We start from the raw sequence: 27339 nt of genomic DNA, 5'->3' as shown, positions 1-27339 counted from the left end.
CTCGGCTAATATAGCTCTGTTTTTCCAAGCCTGGGAAGGAAGAAAGTGAGCGTGAAAGGCAGCCAAGGACGTTAAAATAACATCGTAACATTTATCCATGAAAATAAGGAGCAGCTGCTGAAAGGAGATACCTCTCCAGTAAATACTGTACTTTACTATTACATTACTTCATAAAACTACTGACCTTGTTTGTGCTACGTTCTATTGAGTTGTTTTCCATACAATATATAAGCAGGGGTCCCCACTGAGGGCCACTGACTGACAAACCAAAGGCTGCGGGGGCCATTTTGGCAGTTTTCACTTTGTAAAACTAGTACAATATATAGATTTTTTTCCCCCAAAGTACTAGAAAATGCCATTTCAATAGTATTTTTGTGTGAATGCTGAAGAGCCAAAGCCGAGCATAAATGCTAACAGTTAGCACGATCGCCGGGTCAAGTAACAAAAAAATATATGTGAAATTAGCTCGAAAAAATAAAAAGCTAACACGCTAACAGTACTATTTTAGCATGCTAAAAATAGCAAGCTTACAGTTAGCTTTAGTGATATACCAAAATTGACAACACTAAGGTGTATACCTGCTAAATTGGCTAAAATAAAAAATGTTTTTTTAAAGCTAGCATGCTAACAGTGCTATTTTAACATGCTTACAATAGCAAGCTTACAGTTAGCGTTAGTGAAATACCAAAATTGACAACACTAAGGTGTATATCTGCTAACTTGGGAGAAAAAAAAGCTAGCATGCTAGCAGTACTATTCTAACATGCTAACAACAGCAAGCTTGCAGTTAGCATTAGTGAAGTACCACAATTTACGACACTTTTAAGTTGGATACCTGCTAAATTGGCTAAACAAAAAAGCTAGCATGCAAACAGTACTATTCCAACATGCTAACAACAGCAAGCTTACAGTTAGCATTAGTGAAATAACAACATTGACGACACTAAGGTGTATTCCTGCTAAATTAGCGATAAAAACAAAGCTAGCATGCTAACAGTACTATTCCAACATGCTAACAACAACAAGCTTACAGTTAGCATTAGTGACATACCAAATTTGACGACACTAAGGTGTATACCGGCTAAATTGGCTATTAAAAAAAAGCTAACATGCTAACAGTACTATTCCAACATGCTAACAACAACAAGCTTACAGCTAGCATTAGTGAAATACCACAATTTGCGACACTAAGTTGTATACCTGCTAAATTGGCTAAAAAAATAAAAGCTAGCATGCTAACAATACTTTTCCAACATGCTAACAATAACAAGCTTACAGTTAGCATTAGTGAAATAAACTTGACGACACTAAGGTGTATACCTTCTAAATTAGCTATAAAAACAAAGCTAGCATGCAAACAGTACTATTCCCACATGCAAACAACAACAAGCTTACAGTTAGCATTAGTGAAATAACAAAATTGACGACACTAAGGTGTATACCTGCTAAATTGGCCAAAAAAATTATTTTTTTTAAAGCTAGCATGCTAACAGTACTATTCTAACATGCTAACAACAACAAGCTTACAGTTAGCATTAGTGAAATAACAAAATGTACGACACTAAGATGTATACCTGCTAAATTAACTATTTAAAAAAAGATAGCATGCTAACAGTACTATTCTAACATGCTAACATTAGCAAACTTACTGTTAACAATCGTAAAATAACATTTACGACACTAAGGTGTATACCTGCTAAATTAGCTATTTAAAAAAAGCTAGCATGCTTACAGTATTATTCCAATATGTTAACATTAGCAAGCTTACTGTCAACAATCTTAAAATAACAACACTAAGATATGTATACCAGCTAAATTAGCTAAAAAAAAAGTTTTTTTTAAAAGCTAGCATGCTAATGCAAACTGAGGTGTACACCTACAAACTCAGCTTTAAAAGAGTTAGCATTGCTAACAGGTATCCTGCGTGCAGTAACAAAAATATTGAATGCAGAGATGTGCACCTGCAAAAGTAGCATGCTAATAATAAAATGCTAACAATTGTGCTTTGGCGGCCCCCGGTGTAAAAGTTAGTTTTATTTTGAAACTGCTATCCTGAGGTGCAACTGTATTTTAACTCCATCTTGTTTAAGGGCACGTTCATAAACACTTCAAAACAAAGAAGTAGGAAATGTACAAAAAAAATTGTTTGTTAAGGCACCGAATATTTCTTAGTGAAAAGCCTAATTTACGATCTTATTGTTGCGGAAACGTTCACCAAACTCGCAGCTCAGAGTTGTTTCACAGCGACTTGAAGATGAAAAGTGGAATAGAAGATGTTGCGGAAAGGAAAAAAAGTTGTTCTAAATGTGAGGGCGGGTCTCATTTCGGAGCAAAAGATGAACATAAAAAGTTGTCACAACATTCCAAACCCTTTGGCGTAAGTGATGGCCTTCAGGAGTCTTTCTCTCAGCTTCTCCTTGGAGGAATATTCCGGAAGCAGCAGCGCGTTGAAGCAGGTGTGAGAGGTGGGCAACCTGCGGGACAAAACACTCCATTTGTTTCTTAAAAGGTGCAAAAATGATCGCAATATTATTGTCATTAAAGCATACTTTATAGAATTATCTTATGTAATTGTAATAAAACATTTGTATTATTAATTTAAAAAAATAAAATAAAATATATATATATATATATTAAAAATAAAAAAATAAAATATATACATACATATATTTATATATGTGTATATATCAATATAGGCGTGTATATATGTATGTATATATGTATACTTTGCCCCGACTGTACATATAATTTGTCAATAGAAATTTGGATCCACTTATAACAAATAACAACTTTAATAGCATTGTTATATATAATTATATATATATATATATATATATATATATATATATATATATATATATATATATATATATATTATATATATATACTACTTTATAATAATAATATACTGCTTTATAGTAATAGTATACTGCTTTATAATAATAATAATAATAATAATAATAATACACTGCTTTATAGTAATAATAACATACTACTTTATGATAATAATATACGGACTTATAGTAATAATATACTGCTTTATAGTAATAACATACTGCTTTATAATAATAATAATAATAATATACTGCTTTATAGTAATAATATACTGCTTTATAGTAATAATAATATACTGCGTTATAATAATATACTGCTTCATAGTAATAATATACTGCTATATGATAATAATAATATACTGCTTTATAGTAATAATAACATACTGCCTTATAGTAATAACATACTACTTTATAATAATAATAATCTGACTTATAGTTTTAATATACTGCTTTATAATAATAATAATAAACTGCTTTATAATAATAATAATATACTGCTTTATCGTAATAATATACTTCTTTATAATAATAACAATATACTGCTTTATAATAATAATAATATACTGCTTTATAGTAATAATAACATACTACTTTATAATAATAATAATATACTGCTTTATAGTAATAATAACATACTACTTTATAATAATAATAATAATATACTGCTTTATAGTAGTAATAACATACTGCTTTATAATAATAATATACTGCTTTATAGAAATAATATACTGCTTTATAATAATAACATACTACGTTATAATAATATACTGCTTTATAGTAATAATATACCGCTTTATAATAATAATAATAATAATAATACACTGCTTTATAGTAATAATAACATACTACTTTATGATAATAATAATATATGGACTTATAGTAATAATATACTGCTTTATAGTAATAACATACTACTTTAAAATAATAATTATAATAATAATATACTGCTTTATAGTAATAATATACTACGTTATAATAATAATATACTGCTTCATAGTAATAATATACTGCTATATGATAATAATAATATTCTGCTTTATAGTAATAATAACATACTGCCTTATAGTAATAATAACATAGTACTTTATAATAATAATAATCTGACTTATAGTTATAATATACTGCTTTATAATAATAATATACTGCTTTATAATAATAATAATATACTGCTTTATAGTAATAATACACTGCTTTATAATAATAATAATATACTGCTTTATAATAATAATAATATACTGCTTTATAATAATAACATACTACTTTATAATAATAATAATAATATGCTTCTTTATAGTAATAACATACAGCATTATAGTAGTAATAACATACTGCTTTATAATAATAATAATATACTGCTTTATAGTAGTAATAATATACTGCTTTATAGTTATAATTATGTAATATAACATACTGCTGTATAGTAATTATGTAATAACGTACTGCTTTATATCAATAATTATGTAATAACATACTGCTTTATAGTAATAATTATGCCATAACATTGTTTTATAGTAATAATTATGCTAATAATGTATTGCTTTATAGTAATAATTATGTAATAACATACTGCTATACAGTACTAATTATGTAATAATAACATATTGTTTTGTAGTAATAACATACTGCTTTACAGTAATAATTATGTAGTAATAACATACTGCTTCATAGTAACATTTATGTAATGATAACATACTGCTTTATAATAATAATGTAATACATAATTATGTAATAACATACTGTTATAGCATACTAATTATGTAATAACGTAATAATTATGTAATAACATATTGTCATATAATAATAATTATGTAATAATAACATAATGATTATGGAACAATAGCATACTGTCATATAGTAATAATTATGTAATAATAACGTAATAATAACATACTGTCATATAGTAATAAATGTATTAATAACATACTGTCATATAGTAATCATTATTTAATAACGTAATAATTATGTAATAACGTAATAATTATGTAATAATAACATATTGTTCTATAGTAATAATTATAGTAATAACGTACTGCTTTATAGTAATAATTATGTAATAATAACATATTGTTTAATAGTAATAATTATGTAATAATAACATGTTGTTTTATAGTAATAATTGAGTAATAATACCGTAATAATTATGTAATATTAACATACTGTTATATAGTAATAATTATGTAATAATAACATAATAATTATGTAATAATAACGTAGTAATTATGTAATTATAACGTAATAATTATGTGATAATAACAAACTGTTATATAGTAATAATTATGTAACAATAACGTAATATTTATATAATAACGTAATAATTATGTAATAATAACGTAATAATTATATTATAATAATGTAATAATCATGTAATAATTATGTAATAACATACTGTTACATAGAAATAATTATGTAATAATAACTTAATAATTATGTACTATAACATACTGTTATATAGTAATGATTATGTAATAACGTAATAATTATGTAAATAAAATATTGTTCTATAGTAATAATTATGGTAATAACGTACTGCTTTATAGAAATAATTATGTAATGATAACATATTGTTTTATAGTAATAATTATGTATTAATAACATTGTTTTATAGTAATAATTGAGTAATAATACCGTAATAATTATGTAATAATAACATACTGTTATATAGTAATAATTATGTAATAATAACATAATATTATGTCATAATAACATAGTAATTATGTAATTATAATGTAATAATTATGTGATAATAACATACTGTTATATAGTAATAATTATGTAATAATAACGTAATAATTATGTAATATTAACATACTGTTATATAGTAATAATTATGTAACAATAACGTAATAATTATAATGTAATAATTATGTACTAAGATAATAATTATATTATAATAATGTAATAATTATGTAATAATAATGTAATAATTATGTAATAACAATGTAATCATGTAATAATAACATACTGTTATATAGTAATAACTATGTAATAATAACGTAACAATTATGTAATAATAACATACTATTATATAGTAATAATGTATTAATAACGTAATACTTATGTAATAATAACATATTGTCACATAATAATAATGTAATAATAACATACTGTCATATAGTAATAGTTATGTAATAATGTAATAATTATGTAATAATAACATACTGTCATATAGTAATAAGTATGTAATAATAACGTAATAATTATGTAATAAAAAGGTAATAATAACACAATGTCATATAGTAATAATTATGTAATAATAACATACTGTTATAACGCAATGATTGTGTAATAACGTAATAATTATGTAAAAATAACATACTGTCATAATAATAATTATGTAACAGTAACGTAATAATTAGGTAATAATAACATACTGTTATATAGTAATAATTATGTAATAATAACATAATAAATATGTAATAATAACATACTGTTATATAGTAATAATCATGAAAGATTAACATACTGTCATATAGTAATAATTATGTAATAATAACATTCTGTTACACAGTAATAATTATGTAATAATAAGTGTACCTGTCAGTGTCTGAGCCGTTTTTAGCGATGATCATCTTCAGTTTTCCCAGGCCGCCCACAGGTGCTCTGTGTGTGCCTGTGGTGAACTGAAGGAACATTTTCTTCTGTTCCTCCTCAAACGAGTGGATGGTTTCCCAGAAGTCCCTGCAGACAAAAATGAAAACAACAACTTCACTTTGAACTCCACCTTCAGTTGTCTTCTTTTTGGCAAATTCAGACAAATTGTACGCGTCACACTTTGCCCGGAGGAGTTTGGTGTGGAAGAACTCCAGTACAGCTGAATAGACCTTACCGGGAAGGCTGAGGAGTGTGATCCCACGATAGTTGGAACACACCCTCCGGTTACCCTTCTTAAAGAGAGGAACCACCACCCCGGTCTGCCAATCCAGAGGTACCGCCCCTGATGTCCACGCGAGGTTGCAGAGTCTTGTCAACCAACACAGCCCCACAGCATCCAGAGCCTTAAGGAACTCCAGGAGGATCTCATCCACCCCCGGGGCCTTGCCACTGAGGAGCTTTTTAACTACCTCAGCAACCTCAGCCCCAGAAATAGGAGAGCCCACCACAGATTCCCCAGGCACTGCTTCCGCATAGGAAGATGTGTTGGTGGGATTGAGGAGGTCTTCGAAGTATTCCCTCCACTGATCCATAACATCCACAGTCGAGGTCAGCAGAACACCATCCCCACCATACACGGTGTTGACAGTGCACTGCTTCCCCTTCCTGAGGCGGTGGATGGTGGTCCAGAATCGCTTCGAAGCCATCCGGAAGTCGTTTTCCATGGCTTCTCCGAACTCCTCCCATGTCTGAGTTTTTGCCTCCGCGACCGCTGAAGCCGCCCACCGCTTGGCCTGTCGGTACCTGTCCGCTGCCTCCGGAGTCCTATGAGCCAAAAGAACTCGATAGGACTCCTTCTTCAGCTTGACGGCATCCCTCACCGCCGGTGTCCACCAGCGGGTTCTAGGATTACCGCCACGACAGGCACCAACAACCTTGTGGCCACAGCTCCAATCAGCCGTCTCGACAATAGAGGTGCGGAACATGGTCCACTCGGACTCAGTGTCCAGCATCTCCCTCGTGACATGTTCAAAGTTCTTCCGGGGGTGGGAATTGAAACTCTCTCTGACAAGAGACTCTGCCAGACGTTCCCAGCAATCCCTCACAATGCGTTTGGGCCTGCCAGGTCTGTCCGGCATCCTCCCCCAGCATCGCAGCCAACTCACCACCAGGTGGTGATCGATAAAAAGCTGCGCCCCTCTCTTCACCCGAGTGTCCAAAACATGAGGCCGCAAATCCGATGACACAACTACAAAGTCGATCATGGAACTGCGGCCTAGGGTGGCCTGGTGCCAAGTGCAAATATGGACACCCTTATGTTTGAACATGGTGTATGTTATGGACAATCTGTGACGAGCACAAAAGTCCAATAACAAAACACCACTCGGGTTCAGATCCGGGCGGCCATTCTTCCCAATCACGCCTCTCCAGGTTTCACTGTCGTTGCCAACATGAGCGTTGAAGTCCCCCAATAAGACAAGGGAATCATCCAGGGGTATCCAAAAAGGGTGGGTATATATCATCCAGGGGTATCCAAAAAGGGTGGGTACATATATATATATATATATATATCCATCCATTTTCTACCGCTTGTCCCTATTGGTGTCGCGGGAGGTGCTGGAGCCTATCTCAGCTGCATTCGGGCGGAAGGCGGGGTACACCCTGGACAAGTCGCCACCTCATCGCAGGGTCAACACAGATAGACAGACAACATTCACACTCACATTCACACACTAGGGACCATTTAGTGTTGCCAATCAACCTATCCCCAGGTGCATGTCTTTGGAGGTGGGAGGAAGCCGGAGTACCCGGAGGGAACCCACGCAGTCACAGGGAGAACATGCAAACTCCACACAGAAAGATCCCGAGCCCGGGACTACTCAGCACCTTCGTATTGTGAGGCAGATGCACTAACCCCCCTTCCACCGTGCTGCCATATGTGTATGTGTATATATATATATATATATATATATATATATATACATATATATATATATATATATATATATACATATATATATATACATATATATATATATATATATATATATATATATATATATATATATATATACATATATATATATATATATATATATATATATATATGTATGTTTTACTTGTAATAAGAATATGTTAACTAATAACAGGGATGGGTATTAGGTACAGATTGAATTTGTCACGATGGGGGGGGGGGGGGTCGCAGCTTGCTGCGCGGTTGTTCTTTCAAGATGCAAAGACGGCTCCGGACGAAGGCGTAAAGGTAGGATTGGATTTATTAACATAAATCACTCAACTACCAAAAACACAAACAACACAACAAAAAAAAAGGCAAGCGTGCCTAAAACACATGGAACTACTAGTTAGCAGAAGCTATGGCATAGAACATGAACACTTACTTGGTCAGAACGTGACGTAAACAATGAAGCCAGGCCGACTGACTGGCAAAGGCAACTTAAATAATGCCTCTGATTAGTGCTTGGGAAGCAGGTGAGCGGGCGAGCACTAATCAGAGACAGGTGAACACAATAAGTCGCCATGGTGACAAAAGCAAACAAGGAGGCCTAAACGGGAACTAAAGAAGTCCAAAACTAACAGAACATAACTAAACAAAACATGATCCAGACCACGGATCATGACAGAAACCCCCCCTTAAAGACAGATTCCAGATGTCCATAAAAAAAAATTAACAAGAGTCATGGGAGGGCGGGAGGGGGACATGGCGGTGGGTCGCCAGACCACGTGTCCCCGTATCCACCGGGGCAGAGTTAGGTGGCGGCGGCGAGTGGAACGCCGCTGCAGCAGGCGAGGCGGGCGCCCAGGGAATGGCCACATTCGTGGCCGACTGGGAGGTGGGCGCACTTGGCGTGGCGGGCGACCAGGTAGCGGTCATATCCGTGGCCGACGAGGAGGGAGGCGCGTCGTCATCGTGGCAGGTGTGGAAGCTCGGCGTGGTGAGTCAGGCGGCGAAGCTCGGCGTGGCGCGTCAGGCGGCGGGTCTTGGTCTTGGCATGGGTCTTGGTCTCGGTCTTGGTCCTGGCGTGGGTCTTGGTCTAGGTCTAGGCGTGGGTCTTGGTCTTGGTCTAGGCGTGGGTCTTGGCATGACGGGTCTTGGTCTTGGCATGGCGGGTCTTGACATGGCGGGTCTTGGTCTTGGCATGGCGGGTCTTGGTCTTGGTCTTGGCATGGCGGGACTTGGTCTTGGTCTTGGCTTGGCGGGTCTTGGTCTTGGCTTGGCGGGTCTTGGTCTTGGCATGACGGGTCTTGGTCTTGGCATGACGGGTCTTGGTCTTGGCATGACGGGTCTTGGTCTTGGCATGACGGGTCTTGGTCTTGGCATGACGGGTCTTGGTTTGGGTCTTGGTGTCGTGGAGCTGCGATTGGCGGCTCTTGGCGTCGTGGAGCTGCGACTGGCGGCAGTTGGCGTCGTGGAGCTGCGACTGGCGGCACTTGGCGTCGTGGAGCTGCGACTGGCGGCACTTGGCGTCGTGGAGCTGCGACTGGCGGCACTTGGCGTCGTGGAGCTGCGACTGGCGGCACTTGGCGTCGTGGAGCTGCGACTGGCGGCACTTGGCGTCGTGGAGCTGCGACTGGCGGCACTTGGCGTCGTGGAGCTGCGACTGGCGGCACTTGGCGTCGTGGAGCTGCGACTGGCGGCACTTGACGTCGTGGAGCTGCGACTGGCGGCATTTGCCGTCGTGGAGCTGCGACTGGCAGCACTTGGCGTCGTGGAGCTGCGACTGGCGGCACTTGGCGTCGTGGAGCTGCGACTGGCGGCACTTGGCGTCGTGGAGCTGCGACTGGCGGCACTTGGCGTCGTGGAGCTGGTACCGGAGCTTGGCGTGGTGGGTCTTGGCGTGGTGGGTCTTGGCGTGGTGGGTCTTGGCGTGGTGGAGCTGGTGCTAGCCTTGGTGCGGCGACAGGTGCTAGCCTTTGTGCGGCGACAGGTGCTAGCCGTGGAGCAGCTACAGGTGCTAGCTTTGGTGCAGGTGGAGGTGGCCTAGCTGGGGGTTGCGGCTTGGCATGGAGCAGCTGAGCCACCCCACTAGTACAGCTCCGGGCCCTAGCCCCCCCCTCAAGGAGCGGATACCAGACGCGCTCCTTGCGGTCTGGAACCGTCTTTAGGGGTGGGTGGAGGGAGGACAGGAGGGGGGTAGACGCCTCCCCTTTAAATTGTCCAAAATGTCTTTTTGTATTCCCCACCTGAGTTTGAGTGGGTGGACAAAAAGAAAATGTCCGTGACGTGGGTGGGGCTTGAGTCTTGGAGGGCGAAACAGAATTCAGAAAAAAAAATTCCTGGCCTATGACGTCATCAGCAGGCGGCGGCGTGATGTCAACAGCGCAGGTCTCCAGCTGACTGACAGCCCAATCGATGAACTGCTTGGCGAAATGATGAATTGGATTACCAAGCTTTGGCGGCAAGGAATACTGGTCTGATTGTGGCGTCCTGCTGTCCGGAGGAGGAGTTGGGGGGAATGACGCGTCTTGACGGCGAAACGAAGCCTTTCTGGCTGGCTTCCGTCTTCGCCAGCGCTTCTCCATCTCCTCGTGGTCCGCTGCGAAAGAACTGTAAGCTGGCTTCATTCTGTCACGATGGGGGGGGGGGGGGTCGCAGCTTGCTGCGCGGTTGTTCTTTCAAGATGCAAAGACGGCTCCGGACGAAGGCGTAAAGGTAGGATTGGATTTATTAACATAAATCACTCAACTACCAAAAACACAAACAACACAACAAAAAAAAAGGCAAGCGTGCCTAAAACACATGAAACTACTAGTTAGCAGAAGCTATGGCATAGAACATGAACACTTACTTGGTCAGAACGTGACGTAAACAATGAAGCCAGGCCGACTGACTGGCAAAGGCAACTTAAATAATGCCTCTGATTAGTGCTTGGGAAGCAGGTGAGCGGGCGAGCACTAATCAGAAACAGGTGAACACAATAAGTCGCCATGGTGACAAAAGCAAACAAGGAGGCCTAAACGGGAACTAAAGAAGTCCAAAACTAACAGAACATAACTAAACAAAACATGATCCAGACCACGGATCATGACAGAATTTTGTCAGTACTAAGGGTACAAAAAAAAAAAGATTCATATCCGAATTGCAATTTTTTAATTTTTTTGGGGTAATTTAGTTTTTAATGACATCCAGCATCAGACATTCCTATCCATTACATCATATTTGCATACATCATACCTCTATTGTCTGCCCTAAATGTCAAAATAATATTTTTTTTGTTTGTAGCCCAATGATGCCACCCCTCCCCACAAAAGGAAAAAAAATAATAACAATAATAATTAATTAATTAATTGCAATCCCAATTCTTATTCATCCCGATTCTGAATCTGTTCATAATTTTTATAAAGTTGTTATAATATATATATATATATATATATATATATATATATATATATATATATATATATATATATATATATATATATATGTATGTTTTACTTGTAATAAGAATATGTTAACTAATAATAGGGATGGGTATTAGGTACAGATTGAATTTTGTCAGTACTAAGGGTACAAAAAAAAAAGATTCATATCCGAATTGCAATTTTTTAATTTTTTTTTGGTAATTTAGTTTTTAATGACATCCAGCATCAGACATTCCTATCCATTACATCATATTTGCATACATCATACCTCTATTGTCTGCCCTAAATGTCAAAATAATATTTTTTTTGTTTGTAGCCCAATGATGCCACCCCTCCCCACAAAAGGAAAAAAAATAATAACAATAATAATTAATTAATTAATTGCAATCCCAATTCTTATTCATCCCGATTCTGAATCTGTTCATAATTTTTATAAAGTTGTTATAATATATATATATATATATATATATATATATATATATATATATATATATATATGTATGTTTTACTTGTAATAAGAATATGTTAACTAATAATAGGGATGGGTATTAAGTACAGATTGAATTTTGTCAGTACTAAGGGTACAAAAAAAAAAGATTCATATCCGAATTGCAATTTTTTAATTTTTTTTGGGTAATTTAGTTTTTAATGACATCCAGCATCAGACATTCCTATCCATTACATCATATTTGCATACATCATACCTCTATTGTCTGCCCTAAATGTCAAAATAATATTTTTTTTGTTTGTAGCCCAATGATGCCACCCCTCCCCACAAAAGGAAAAAAAATAATAACAATAATAATTAATTAATTAATTGCAATCCCAATTCTTATTCATCCCGATTCTGAATCTGTTCATAATTTTTATAAAGTTGTTATAATATATATATATATATATATATATATATATATATATATATATATATATATATGTATGTTTTACTTGTAATAAGAATATGTTAACTAATAATAGGGATGGGTATTAAGTACAGATTGAATTTTGTCAGTACTAAGGGTACAAAAAAAAAAGATTCATATCCGAATTGCAATTTTTTAATTTTTTTTGGGTAATTTAGTTTTTAATGACATCCAGCATCAGACATTCCTATCCATTACATCATATTTGCATACATCATACCTCTATTGTCTGCCCTAAATGTCAAAATAATATTTTTTTTGTTTGTAGCCCAATGATGCCACCCCTCCCCACAAAAGGAAAAAAAATAATAACAATAATAATTAATTAATTAATTGCAATCCCAATTCTTATTCATCCCGATTCTGAATCTGTTCATAATTTTTATAAAGTTGTTATAATATATATATATATATATATATATATATATATATATATATATATATATATATATATATATATATATATATATATATATATATATATATATATATATATATATATATATATATATATGTTTATACTCAGTGGCCAACTGGTTAGAGCAGGGGTCGGCAACCTTTACCAGTCAAAGAACCATTTTGACCAGTTTCACAAATGATAGAAAACAATGGGAGCCGCAAAAATTTTTGAAATTTTAAATGAAATAACACTGCATACATAGTTTTTTTTTGCTTTGTGCTATGTATAAACCAGGGGTGTCTGACACGCTGCCCACACCTTTATATGGAATTTTGAAGCTGGTGCGGCACGCGGATTTTAAATGAACAGTGCTTGTCAGCGTCATGCGTGGTGATGGTATAGCATATAGCGACCACTGCAACCAGCATGCCTGATCAACCACATGTTGTATGAGGCTTCCACTTGTTCACATAGGTGACAGCATGCATACTTGTTCAACAACCACAAAGGTTACACTGACGGTGGTGGTATAAAAAAAACTTTAACACTCTTACTAATAATGTGCCACACTGTGAACCCACACCAAACAAGAATGACAAACACATTTCGGGAGAACATCTGCACAGTAACACAACATAAACACAACAGAACAAACACCCAGAATCCCATGCAGCCCTGACTCTTCTGGGATACATTATACACCCCCGCTACCAAACCCCGCCCACCTCAACCAACGCACAGAGAGAGAGGGGGGGGGGGGGGGGGGGGGGGGTTGATGTGTGAGGGAGCAGGCTTGGGGTGGGGTCGGGGTTTGGTGGTCGGGGGGGGGTGTATAATGTAGCCCGGAAGAGTCAGGGCTGCATGGGATTCTGGGTGTTTGTTCTGTTGTGTTTATGTTGTGTTAAGGTGCAGATGTTCTCCCGAAATGTGTTTGTCATTCTTGTTTGGTTTTGGTTCAAAATGTGGCGCATTATTAGTAAGAGTGTTAAAGTTGTTTTATATGGCAACCGTCAGTATAACCTGTGTGGCTGTTGACCAAGTATGCATGGCTGTCACGTACGCGTGCAAGCAGGAAATGCATATAGAATAGCAAGTGTTGAGCTGGCACGCTGTTAACACAGATTGTAGAGGGCGCCAAATGTTGTTCCATCATGGCACGCCCTTATTATAGCTGTAAGGGTGAAAATCGGTGGATATTAATCCCGGGAGTTTTTGAAATCCGGAAGTCTCACGGGAAAATTGGAGTTTCAGCAAGTAAGCTGCTGAGCTGCATCAGAGTGATCAAAGAGCCGCATGCGGCTCCGGAGCCGCGGGTTGCCGACCCCTGGGTTAGAGTGTCCGCCCAGAGATCGGTAGGTTGGGAGTTCAAACCCCGGCCGAGTCATACCAAAGACTATAAAAATGGGACCCATTACCTCCCTGCTTGGCACTCAGCATCAAGGGTTGGAATTGGGGGTTAAATCACCAAAATGATTCCCGGGCGCGGCCACCGCTGCTGCCCACTGCTCCCCTCACCTCCCAGGGGGTGATCAAGGGTGATGGGTCAAATGCAGAGAATAACTTCGCCACACTTAGTGTGTGTGTGACAATCATTGGTACTTTAACTTTAACTTAACTTTTTTATAATATATTTTATATAAATATAAAATGTATAAAAATATAGAAATAAATAAATTTTAAAAATTATATATATATATATATATATATGTAAATATATATATACATAAATATATAAAATATAAATTAATATATATACGTATACATATTTATTAAATGTTTTTAAATATATGTACAGTATGTATATATACATATATTTTTATTTTTTTAAATAGTAATAAGAATGCATTAACTAATGACAGAGCTTGGTATTGTATTAGATATGTTTTAGGTACAGATTGAATTTTGTCAGTACTAGGGGTGCACAAAAAAAATCGATTCACATCCAAATCGTGATTCTTATTAATGCCAATTCATCATTTTCCAAAATCGATTCAATATGTTTTAATTTTTTGAATGACAATTCATTTTTTTAAAGACGCTTTAAGGCCATCTCCATGCAACCAAAAGGAGCGTTTCTAACCAGTAGCTTGTTTTGACAAAATCTCATTACAATCATTTTACCAAATAACACATTGCAAGAATCGGTTTGAATCGAGAATCGATTCTGAGTCGAATCGTTCGTTCCGAAGATTTACAGCCCTACTTATTATTGTAAAAATGTAACTTAAAGTCATACAGTCGTAACAGATTATTTCTATTGACATTATGGCGGGGAAAACTTTTTTCCCCGCAAGAATTGTGCTTACTTGATGACTCGACTGTCTTTGCTGTAACCGCCGTCATAGTCCGTCGTCTTCTCCAGGGCCTGGAAGTCAAGTTTCTGTGAGAGGACAAAAGCGGCCGGTCAAAGAAATGAAGGCTTTCCAAGTGTGCAAGCTGCCAATGATGGCGCCCTCACTCGGCTTCCGCAGATCAGCAACTCCACTTCCTCGGGTCTGAACAGGTACTTCATGGGTGACTCGCTGGTCACCATGAGGAAGCCTTTCTTGAAAGCTCGGAACTGCGTCTCCACGCTCTTGTTCAGGATGTAGTCGGCGTACAGCTGCACAAACTCCTGCCGGGGGTACAAGGCACAGAGAAGTGAACCTCGCTTTCTGTAGGATTCCGTTTTCGAATATAGCTTGCTCGCGTATCATTCCCTGGAATTAGGCGTCGCAAAATTTTTTTTTTTACTATTTTTTTATCAATTAAATACGACCGCAAAATAATTCAACATGAGGCACTTTGATAAAGAAGGTGAGAAACAGTATTGAATTCAAGAAAAAAGCTTAAAGGTAGCTTTACTCTCTCCTCCATAAAAGTGATGTCAAATGTTTGTTTATGCCATAGGTGTCCAAAGTGCGGCCCGTTGCAAATTATTTCACTATTGTTAGCATTCGAATATTAGCATGCTAGCTCGTATGCTATTTTTGCTGGTATACACCACAGCCTCAAACATTCTGTTACTTGGCGAATGATACCTGTACTTACTTACGCATAAGAATAATATATTTTAGTACTTGATGCATGTTACTGTTAGCATTTTTTTTTTTTTGCTAATTTAGCAAGTAAACACCTCAGTGTCATATATTTTGGTATTTCACTAATGCTGACTGTAGGCATGCTATTGTTAGCATATTAGCATAGCAGTGTTAACATGCTAGATTTTTTTTTTAGCTCCTTATATTCATATTTTTTTGTTACTTGACGCTATCTGGCCAGCGTGTTAACTGTTAGCATTTCAGTCTGGCTTTGGCATTTGCAATTAGTTAGCTGAAATACCAAAATATATGACTCCAAGGAAAGATACCTGTAAAATATATTGAAAAGTTAGCATGTTAAAACCGGTAACTTTTAACACGTTAACAGTTAAGACGCGTGAAGTGCCAAAATATATGACTGTGACGTAAATACCTGAAATTTTAGCTAAAAAGGTTCGCATGCTAACAGTTAGCATGCCTGAAATACCAAAATATATGACTGTGAGTTAGATGCATGTATAATTAGCTAAGATGTTAGCATGCTAATATGCTAACAGTTATTATGCTTGAAGTACCAAAATATACGACTCTGAGGTAGTACCTATAAAATGTTCTAAAAAAGTTAGCATGCTAACAGTTAACATGCTAACTTGACTCCTATAAAATGTTCTAAAAAAGTTAGCATGCTAACAGTTAGCATGCTAACTTTTAAGAACATTTTATAGGTACTACCTCAGAGTCCTATATTTTGGTACTTCAAGCATAATAACTGTTAGCATGCTAACAGTCATTATGCATGCTAACATGCTAACAGTTATTATGCCTGAAGTACCAAAATATACGACTCTGAGGCAGTACCAATAAAATGTTCTAAAAAAGTTAGCATGCTAACTGTTAGCATGCCAACCTTTTTAGCTAATATTGCAGGTATTTACGTCAGAGTCATATATTGTGGCACTTCACACATGTTAACTGTTAACATGCTAACTTTTTAGCAAATGTTACAGGTATCTACCTCAGAGTCATATATTTTGGAATTTCAGGCATGCTAACCATTAGCATGCTAACTTTTTTAGAACATTTTATAGGTACTACCTCAGAGTCGTATATTTTGGTACTTCAAGCATAATAACTGTTAGCATGCTAACAGTTATTATGCATGCTAACATGCTAACGGTTATTATGCTTGAAATACCAAAATATACGACTCTGAGGTAGTACCTATAAAATGTTCTAAAAATGTTAGCATGCTAACTTGACTCCTATAAAATGTTTTTAAAAAGTTAGCATGCTAACAGCTAGCATGCTAACTTTTTTAGAACATTTTATAAGTACTACCTCTGTGTAGTATATTTTGGTACTTCAAGCATAATAACTGTTAGCATGTTAGCATGCATAATAACTGTTAGCATACTAACAGTTATTATGCTTGAAGTACCAAAATATACGACTCTGATGTAGTACCTATAAAATGTTCTAAAAAAGTTAGCATGCTAATGGTTACCACGCCTGAAATTCCAAAATATATGACTCTGTAAAATTTGCTAAAAAGTTAGCATGTTAACATGCTAACAGTGAACATGTGTGAAGTGCCAAAATATATGACTTTGAGGTAGATGCATGCAAAATTAGCTAAATCGTTCGCATGCTAACAAGTAAACAGTTACCGTGCGTGAACTACCCTGCGTGGAATGATTGAATCGGATGAAAAATGGCGGAATAAAAATTAGAATACACAATTATGACATCATACCGATAAATCTGGTGGTATTAAAAAAATAATGCCGTAAAAAAATAAAAAAACGCTCCCACGATGCAAAATTACCCGTACTTTGCTGTGGGTGGGATCAGGGTTGGCAAATCAAGCGCTCCTTTTCTTCTACCTCATAGGAGGTGGTAAACTTCCCGAGCTTATTGTAAACAAACATGGCGTTCATCTTGTGGGACTTCAAACATCTCACGTGTCTGTTGTCCTTGGAAACAGGAATGTGGTCTCCTTCCTCCTTCAGGTCGTACGAGACTGGGCTTCCAAAAAGGTCCGTGTGAGATATCTGGAAGGTGAGCGCCATGTCCTCCTGCACATTGCCGCCATAGTCCAGAAGCTCCCTCAGACTCCGGTATAGAACCTGCAACACAACAAGCGGCTTGCTCAATGGCAGCACGCACTTTGGACACTCTATTAGGTACACCTGTACTCAGCGTAGGAGATCGGCAGCGGATTTTTTTTCGTACCGGGTGTGAATCTGAAAGGTCCAAGTAGGTGCCCGTCTTGCCCATGAGCTTCCTGTAGACCACCATGGGGAAGTGCACGTCCAGGATGCAGTTGTTGTAAATAGCCAGGCCCAGCACGATGCCCACCAGCGTGTACTGCGCCTCGTTCTCCAGCGAGGACGAGTTGAACCAGAAGAGCTCGGTGTCGTCGTCGTGCGTGAACATTCCTGCGTCACAAAGGAGGAGCTTGGAAGGTTGCAAAAGCAGCCACAAGTGATTGACAATGACAGGACTTTGCCGATTTCTGAAATGAATCGCAAATTGGACAACATCTCATAGAAGCTTTCCGCTCTGCAAGGCAAAATTACGATACATTTGAGAGCTGGAACAACTACAGCACACAAACTATTGGAATGTATCCGCTAGTCCGAACCAAACCAATCCTTATCTACAATTTGGCTCCCTCTGCATTGGCCTTGGAAAGGTCATGCAGTAAACACCCTAGTGAGACCATTCCAGCGAAAGAGGCTCTGAATCCCTGCCTTCTTCTTCAAACACACTTGGGATGTTGACTTTGTTCTGTGATGCCGAACGCAGCAACTTCCAGGCCTACGGCCAAATACTACACAGATAGCTTTAAACTCATTTATACACCCTAGCCTTTAAATAGACCCTTATTCAGACCAGCTTTTAGACCTCTCTTTTTCTGCTCTGGCCCCTTTTTCTCCTGTGTGGAGAGGTTATCGGGTGGCCACGGATCAGTTTCCACGGTGGATGCTCTAGCTGTTCCAAGTCGGGATCCGGGGTTGACCATTGGTGCATCAGTTGGTGACGTCTCTGCGCTGCTGACGTGTCTACATACAAGAGGATCCCCTGCTGGCCTCTCTACGGACAGGACTCTCACATTATGAAGTCGGGACCCGGGTTGGACCGCTCCTCTATGCATCTGTCGGTGATGTCTCGGTGCTGCGACCTGTCTACTAGCAAGAGAATCCCTCTGCTGACCTCCCTATGGACTGGACGCTCACAGGGGCGCGGGAGGAAAAAAACTGTTGAGATGCAAATCTGAGTCTAAGACGGGATCTGACCTATCTAAGTCCATGAGCGTGAAGTGATGAAGCCTACTCGAATGAGAGGCGAAACGTCTTCTAAGACAAACCAAACAGTCCGGCAGTTACGATCCATTGCATGCCCTGAGAATTCCCGCTAAGTCTTTAAAATTAACTAAAAGTTGTACGTTTGGCTAACTGAAGGCTCTACATTGTACTTAATGTTTTCGACAAAAAGACACTTTATCGAAGACCCTGGAGACAGTCTTTAATATTTACAAAAGTACGTAGGTTAGGTTTACTGAAGGCTTTCAAGTGGTTTACAGAGACAGTCGGTCAGTGGAATATACTGTATGTTAGTCCTGTGATTGACAGGTGATCAGTCCAATATGTACCCCGCTCTTTGCCCTAAGTCAGCTGGGAAAGCCCATGTTCCCGCTAATACGATAGATTAGCATCTCACCAATGTCAGGATTGAAGATTTCCTCCAAGACCAACTGGAAGAACTCTTTGGACACGCCTCCCTCGTCGACTCCTTGCTCCCCCTCGAACTCCACAAAGAGCTGTTTCTTCAAGTCAGACGGGTTCTCCATGGAGATCATCTCCAGCTGCGACACAGGCGGGACGAAACATCACAAACTGTATGGTAGTGCGACGGGACTGACAGCGGCACAACGGTGTGACTCACTCTGATGAGGGCGTCGTCGATAATGTGGTCTCGGCGCACTTTGAGTTTGAGGTAGGGGTTGGGCTCCTGGCCCTGCACCATGCTGTAGAGGGCGGTGAGACGCCGCTCGCTGTACATCCTGATCCTGTTGTCGTAGTAAAGCCCCTGGTTCTTTGTGACCACGTTGAGGACAAAGGGGCAGGTCTGGAAAGAAAACTTTGTTTCCGCGTCAACTTTGAAGAAGGAGAAATCCTTGTCCATCTCAACCACGTCATTGAGGGACTCGTTGACAAAGTCCTCAAAGGGGATGAGGGGCTTCCTACTATCGATGGGTCGGACACCCAGCTCCTTCTCCAGAGGGTCTACCTGAGGTCCCTTCTTGTAGAGACGCTCCTCGCCTAGCAGCTCGTGCAAGGTGAGCTCGTCGGAGTCGGACTCCCCGCCGTCGTCGTCTTCGTTGTGCTCCACGTCTACGTCGCCGCCCACTAAGCTTGCATAGAACACCACTTTCAAACACTTGCAAGCGGCCACCACCGTCTCGTCGTCATTGACCAGGTTCTCTGCGTTGTACTCCTGGCTGACGACGGTGAAGGTGATGAGCTGTTGGAAGGTCTCCATCATGTGGCGAACGTACGGGAGGTCATATTTGGACCACAGCTTGGACAGTCTGGCCAGAGCGCACACCGGCAGCTTGCTCATGGCCTTACAAAGCTGCGGCAACGCTAACTCCAGGTACTCGGGGCTGTGTAGGTTGCTGTTCTCCATCAAAATGACAAAGATGTTCAGGTAGTCTGGGTTTGTCTTGTAGGCATCCAAGTACTCCAGGTCGAGCTCCACATTAGGAGTGAGGTAGAGGAGCGCATTCACCAGAGCGGACTCCGCCTGCTCGTTGGTCTGAAGTCTGTCATAGACCCGCCGCACAGAGTCAATGTCCACCGTCACTTCGCAGGCGTCTGCAGAAGAAAAGGAGGTGCCCGTCTGATCCGACTCCTGCTGGTCTCCATGTCTGGGAAGAGCTTCCGCAGCGTTGGGTTCATCCTTACGGAAACTTTTTATCAGAGCACCTGCGTTAGAGAACACCCTGCCAATGACTCGAATGAGAGCCGAGTAGTCGCCTTCTTCTTCGCAGATGCTCAGAATGATAAAAACGGTATTCTCTGTGAGGTAATGGATATCTGGAACAACAGAACGCTGAATGAAGCGAGTCAGTGCTGAGAAAAAGTATTTTCTGCGCTACCTGAAAAGTCCTCCTTGGTATGATCGGCTGGCTGAGGATCTGACTCTGAACCATGAGCATGAGGGTCGCAGAGTTTGGCTTTCACCTTGCATAACTCCAGCGCTCGGATCGCCGCCGAGTTTTTGTCCAGCGGCTGGAAATCTCGACACGAAGCGCAGAGCTGATTTTCGCAGTTGCCATTCCCACAGCCTTCAGTTAACTGCCGAAAGTAGCGCTCAATGAGATGCTTTGCTGTCGTTCTGTTCCTAAGAAAGATATATCAGGCGTCAGACTGGTTGATAAAATAGTCTCTCCACTAAAGACACTAATAAGTAATCTCTATAGACTCTGTAGCAACCACCAAAGCGGAATGTGGCCACTCTATGCGGGTTAGCAGCCATCAGTGGCCATATTGATTTTTTTGGCCAGTATATGTTTTATCTCCTGTGTGTGCTTGGGTAATACAAAATAGCAATGATGCAATTTGTTCTGTTTTTGGTAAACAGACATTATGTCGTAATAATAACAATGAACACAAAATAACTAGGAATTAGTCCCTACAGGATTTCGCTGGCTTTTTTTTGTGATTGCCTAAAATGGCTGAATCTGCGTGCATCGGTCTACCGTGGTGAGAAAGGAGCTAAGCCGGAAGGTAAAGCTCTCAATTTACCGGTCAATCTACATCCCTATCCTCACTTATGATCATGAGCTTTGGGTTAGGACAGAAAAGACAAGATCCTTAACATGCGGCCGAAGTTAATTTTCTCTGTCGAGTGGCGTGTCTAAGGGGTAGGAAATGGATGGCTGGATGGGTGGCGTGGCTCTCCCTTAGGGATAGGGTGAGAAGCTTTGTTATCCGGGAGGAGCTCAGAGTAAAGCCGCTGCTCCTCTACATCCACAGGAGCCAGATGAGGTGGTTCGGGCATCTTGTTAGAATGCCCCCTGAAAGCTTCCCTGGGAAGGTGTTTAGGGCGCGTCCAGCCGGTAGGAGACCACGGGTAAGACCCAGGACACGGCTATGTCTCCCAGCTGGCCTGGGAACGCCTCGGGATTTCACAGGAAGAGCAGGACGGAGTAGCTGGGGAGAAGAAGGTCTATAGCAGTAGTTCTTAACCTGGGTTCGATCGAACCCTAGGGGTTCGGTGAGTCGACATCAGGGGTTCGGTGGAGCCTCCGCCGCGGAGGTCAAGACACACCGGACTCATCTTGTAAATAAAAACTTCTCCCTATCGGCGTACTATGGATACCCCCAAACAATGTTCCCTCTAATTTTCCATCTGATTTGCAGGTGTGTAATTTGTTGTGAGTTTATGCACTGTGTTGGTTTTGTTCTTTGAACGGTTCATTTTGTGCACCAGTAAAAAAAAACATATAACTTTGTCTTGAATTTTTAAAAAACAACTTTTAATTTTTCACTAAAGAAGGGTCCGGTGAATGCACATATGAAACTGGTGGGGTTCGGTACCTCAAACAAGGTTAAGAACCATTGGTCTATAGGCTACTGCCCCCACAACCCGACTTCGGATAAGCGGAAGAAGATGGATTTTACAGAAAGTTCCAGCAAATGTTGCATCATTTTGAGGCTTTTTTAGGAACATTGCATCAACTTTTGATCATGTGAATTTGTTAACATTTGAAGTGTCCGCACGGTGTAGTAGTTAGCATGTAGGCCGCACAGTCAGGAGATCTGGGTTTGGATCTCCGTTTGGACATCTCTGCGTTTAGTTCGCATGTTCTCCTCGTTCTTGGGTAGGTTAATCAATGGGCATTAATGCAAGTGTGGTTGTCTGTATACACCAGTTCAGAGTCCAGATTACCCGTGATCCTTTCTTAACCATAGGGCCCATTGTTGGCTCCCCAAAAATAATCAGTGCCGCAGTGGTACTCAGTTGTAATACACATTTCCACCACTTGTGGCAGTAATGACAATATCAAACAAACAAAAGTCTGTGGCTAAAGTCATGAAGAAGTTTCTTCAGGGCAAAAATTATGACTCAAGTGTGAAAGATGTGTTTTCGTTTGTATTTTAATTTTTTGGACAGTTTTTTAAGAAACATGTATATTATTAATTTACTTAGAATGTATTTTAGAACTGCGTAATTTTAAGTAAATGTATTTTTCATCAGTTTTTATGAGTCCCTTCTATTGCAGTATCTTTATTTCGTATTTATTTTTAGGTTTTTAGTTTTTAGTCCCGTTAAACTGTGAGTAGAATAGAAATAATTATTGAATACGTTCAAAATCAAGGGTAGGATTTCTAATTCAGTCTAAATTGACCCCGGGACCCTATGTAGTGAAAAATGGGTCCCGGGAGCATAGAGGTTAAGAACTCCTGGTGTAGAGGATGGATTTTTCAGGTGTTCCTTGAAAACTTAACCTGAAAAAAGCACAGGATTTCAACAGAAATTGGAACAAATACTGTGTTGATGTTTTACTCGTTTTATACCACACATACTTAAAAGTGGACACTAGACGGCATGTGCTTCATTGTAAGTAACAATAGTAATATTAACTAACAATCCATAAAATAATAAATAAAAATACTAACCATATTTAACTATTAAAACATTAAAGATGCATGATTACGCTATGAAAATTGATCATTGTTACGGCAACAAAGCATGCTGGGAAACGCTTGCTTCTCAGACGCGTGATCGGACTTGCCAACGCATCCGGATTCTTCGTCCTGACTGAAGTTACAAACCTCCCGGATTGGGATGTTTTTGTGTGCATATAAAAGATGGTAGCTGTTGTTCGGATATTAAAAATAATGACGGGGAGGTGGTTGATCACCAATAACTTTATCAAAAAGAAACCATCGTCTCCAAAAGCTTTTCCGTCACGCCTCTAACTTGCCAATTTGGCTCCAGGCAAGAGTCTTTGGAACATTGTGCAGACTCAGCAACTACACAAAGCGACTTACATTCGGCTGGATTACGAAAACCTCTACAAGCCCGGCGGACAATCCCCTGAAAGAAAGTTACATCATATTATACAATATAGCCATTAAAAATGCATGTTGGTTTAGTGCTGTTCACACAAAGCCAAGCTAACACAAAACTGTGCATAATTCATGCCAATGCCAGAAAATTAATACACACGTGATAAAATAGTAAGAAATACGCATTGGAATTATTTAAAACTAAATTGTACATACATTTTCTTTTAAATATACAAGAAATTAAGTAAAATACTACAAAACCCAAAACCAGTGATGTTGGCACGTTGTGTAAATGGTACAAACCCCGTTTCCATATGAGTTGGGAAACTGTGTTAGATGTAAATATAAACGAAATACAATGATTTGCAAATAATTGTCAACCCATATGCAGTTGAATATGTTACAAAGACAACATATTTGATGTTCAAACTGATAAACATTTATTTTTTTGCAAATAATCATTAACTTTAGATTTTGATGCCAGCAACACGTGACAAAGAAGTTGGGAAAGGTGGCAATAAATACTGATAAAGTTGAGGAATGCTCATCAAACACTTATTTGGAACGTCCCACTGGTGAACAGGCAAATTGGGAACAGGTGGGTGCCATGATTGGGTATAAAAGTAGATTCCATGAAATGCTCAGTCATTTTCAAACAAGGATGGGGCGAGGGTCACCACTTTGTCAACAAATGTGTGAGCAAATTGTTGAACAGTTTAAGAAAAACCTTTCTCAACCAGCTATTGCAAGGAATTTAGGGATTTCACCATCTACGGTTCGTAATATCATCAAAGGGTTCAGAGAATCTGGAGAAATCACTGCACGTAAGCAGCTAAGCCTGTGACCTTCGATCCCTCAGGCTGTACTGCATCAACAAGCGACATCAGTGTGTAAAGGATATCACCACAAGGGCTCAGGAACACTTCAGAAACCCACTGTCAGTAACTACAGTTGGTCGCTACATCTGTAAGTGCAAGTTAAAACTCTCCTATGCAAGGCGAAAACCGTTTATCAACAACACCCAGAAACGCTGTCGGCTTCGCTGGGCCTGAGCTCATCTAAGATGGACTGATACAAAGTGGAAAAGTGTTCTGTGGTCTGACGAGTCCACATTTCAAATTGTTTTTGGAAACTGTGGACGTCCTGTCCTCCGGACCAAAGAGGAAAAGAACCATCCGGATTGTTATAGGCGCAAAGTTTAAAAATCCAGCATGTGTGATGGTATGGGGGTGTATTAGTGCCCAAGACATGGGTAACTTACACATCTGTGAAGGCGCCATTAATGCTGAAAGGTACATACAGGTTTTGGAGCAACATATGTTGCCATCCAAGCAACGTTATCATGGACGCCCCTGCTTATTTCAGCAAGACAATGCCAAGCCACGTGTTACAAGAGCGGGGCTTCATAGTAAAAGAGTGCGGGTACTGTAGTCCAGATGTCCAAATGTGTGGCGCAATTTGAAGCCTAAAATACCACAACGGAGACCCCCGGACTGTTGAACAACTTAAGCTGTACATCAAGCAAGAATGGGAAATAATTCCACCTGAAAAGTTTCAAAAATGTGTCTCCTCAGTTCCCAAACGTTTACTGAGTGTTGTTAAAAGTAAAGGCCATGTAACACAACTTTTTTGCAGTGTTGCTGCCATTAAATTCTAAGATAATGATTATTTGCAGAAAAAAATAAGTTTCTCATTTGGAACATTAAATATCTTGTCTTTATTCAATTTAATATAAGTTGAAAAAGATTTACAAATCATTGTATTATGTTTTTATTTACCATTTACACAACGTGCCAACTTCACTGGTTTTGGGTTTTGTACATAAAGACTGAATAAAATTACTAAATGATTTAATACAAAAATATTTAGACTGAGTTTCAGATGTCAACTTAATTCTTTTTAACGCCGGTCAGGTAAGAAGTGTTTATTTACGTCACAAGTCATCAGTTTGATGTTACTAAAACACAAATCCTAACTCCTAATTGTCATCGAATGTGCATAAATGTGTGTTTCAACTTTTTGTCCGTGAACAAAGTAAAGTCAAGCATTAATACACGAAGCCAAGCACATTTAGTTTTGTGTTTTAAACAACATTTTTAATTGCATAACAACGCGTCGCGAACACACCGTGATCTTGAACACCTCCCCGGCACAACAACACGGGTGACGTCACTCTGACAACTCGACGTTTTAAATGGTGAATTTTAACGTGTCGATTTAACACAAACACGACACGGAGATGCCCACTTTGGGGGTTAAAGTCCACGGCACACTTTGAACACACGCAAACACAAATGTCACATGCAGTTACTTTAAATCAATGTTATGAAAGAAAGAGTGACACCTGTGTGTCCGTGACGCTGCAAAAAACACATCCTGCGTCGAGGCATGCCGCCCACTCACTTGGAGTCTTGTGTCGTTTTTTTTGTTTGTTTTTTGTTTCTCAAATCAAAACAATAAAACAACAAAAAGCTAGCGACCAAATGCAATATTAGTTTTTTTTATGTTTTTGAGGGTAGAAATCACAACAAGACACTCTCCTCTGCCATCTTGCTTGTATCCCAGCATGCAGTGCGACACTCGCCCCCCTCCCCTACCCACGAGCTCGGAATCGTAGTAGACATATCATTAGGTACATCTGCCTGAACGATATATTTCATTAAAAATACTTTGTGTATTATAACTAAAGCTGTTTTTAAATTAAGTACATTTTAGAAAGTGTCACAATATATCAGAGCAGCAATTTGTCGAAGCACACCGCTGCAGTTTCCTTCTTGGACACTAGAGGTCGCTGTGAGCCCACAACAATCTAACGTCAACATTCAAAATCATGGCTAAAAAAATATTGTCAATTTTGGGGGCGTTGCCAAGTGTAGTCAGTGGGAGGAGCTTAATGATGATTGGACCAATCATGCTGGGAGGATGTGATTCTACAACTACTGTACTGTACACTCTTAGCTCTTAATTCATCAATAATCAAACCAAGAAATTATTAATTAAAACATTTTAAAAAATACTTACATTATGAAATAAATAAATAAATCGTGAAATGATTAAACTGTGAAATAATAAATCATGAATTAAGTACTCAAACTATAAAATAAATAA

The 27339-nt window shown here is 38.8% G+C and overlaps 2 protein-coding genes across 8 annotated transcripts in view; both read right to left on the bottom strand.

The window, feature by feature from the left end:
- LOC133617559 (deoxyribonuclease-1-like) overlaps positions 1-27339 on the bottom strand; it is a 241866-nt gene that overhangs the window by 198159 nt on the left and 16368 nt on the right. The window lies entirely within an intron of this gene.
- ube3a (ubiquitin protein ligase E3A) lies at positions 1794-26781 on the bottom strand. 2 transcript variants are annotated; one of them, XM_061977582.1, is made up of 11 exons: positions 26576-26781; positions 24214-24259; positions 21312-21556; positions 20096-21249; positions 19871-20015; positions 18380-18585; positions 18109-18273; positions 15586-15741; positions 15434-15507; positions 6369-6512; positions 1794-2474 (listed from the first exon to the last, which is right to left on the bottom strand). In XM_061977582.1, coding segments are annotated over exons 2-11 (2412 nt in total). In that variant the 5' UTR covers positions 24216-24259; positions 26576-26781; the 3' UTR covers positions 1794-2353. The 2 variants fall into 2 exon arrangements, with proteins under 2 accessions (XP_061833566.1, XP_061833567.1); XM_061977583.2 differs by having other exon boundaries at positions 26635-26779.

The sequence above is a fragment of the Nerophis lumbriciformis genome, linkage group LG18 (genome assembly GCF_033978685.3).
Source record: "Nerophis lumbriciformis linkage group LG18, RoL_Nlum_v2.1, whole genome shotgun sequence".
In the NCBI taxonomy this organism is placed as follows: domain Eukaryota; kingdom Metazoa; phylum Chordata; class Actinopteri; order Syngnathiformes; family Syngnathidae; genus Nerophis; species Nerophis lumbriciformis.
The sequence above is the reverse complement of the archived record's forward strand: the minus strand, read 5'-3'. Positions and strand labels throughout refer to the sequence as shown.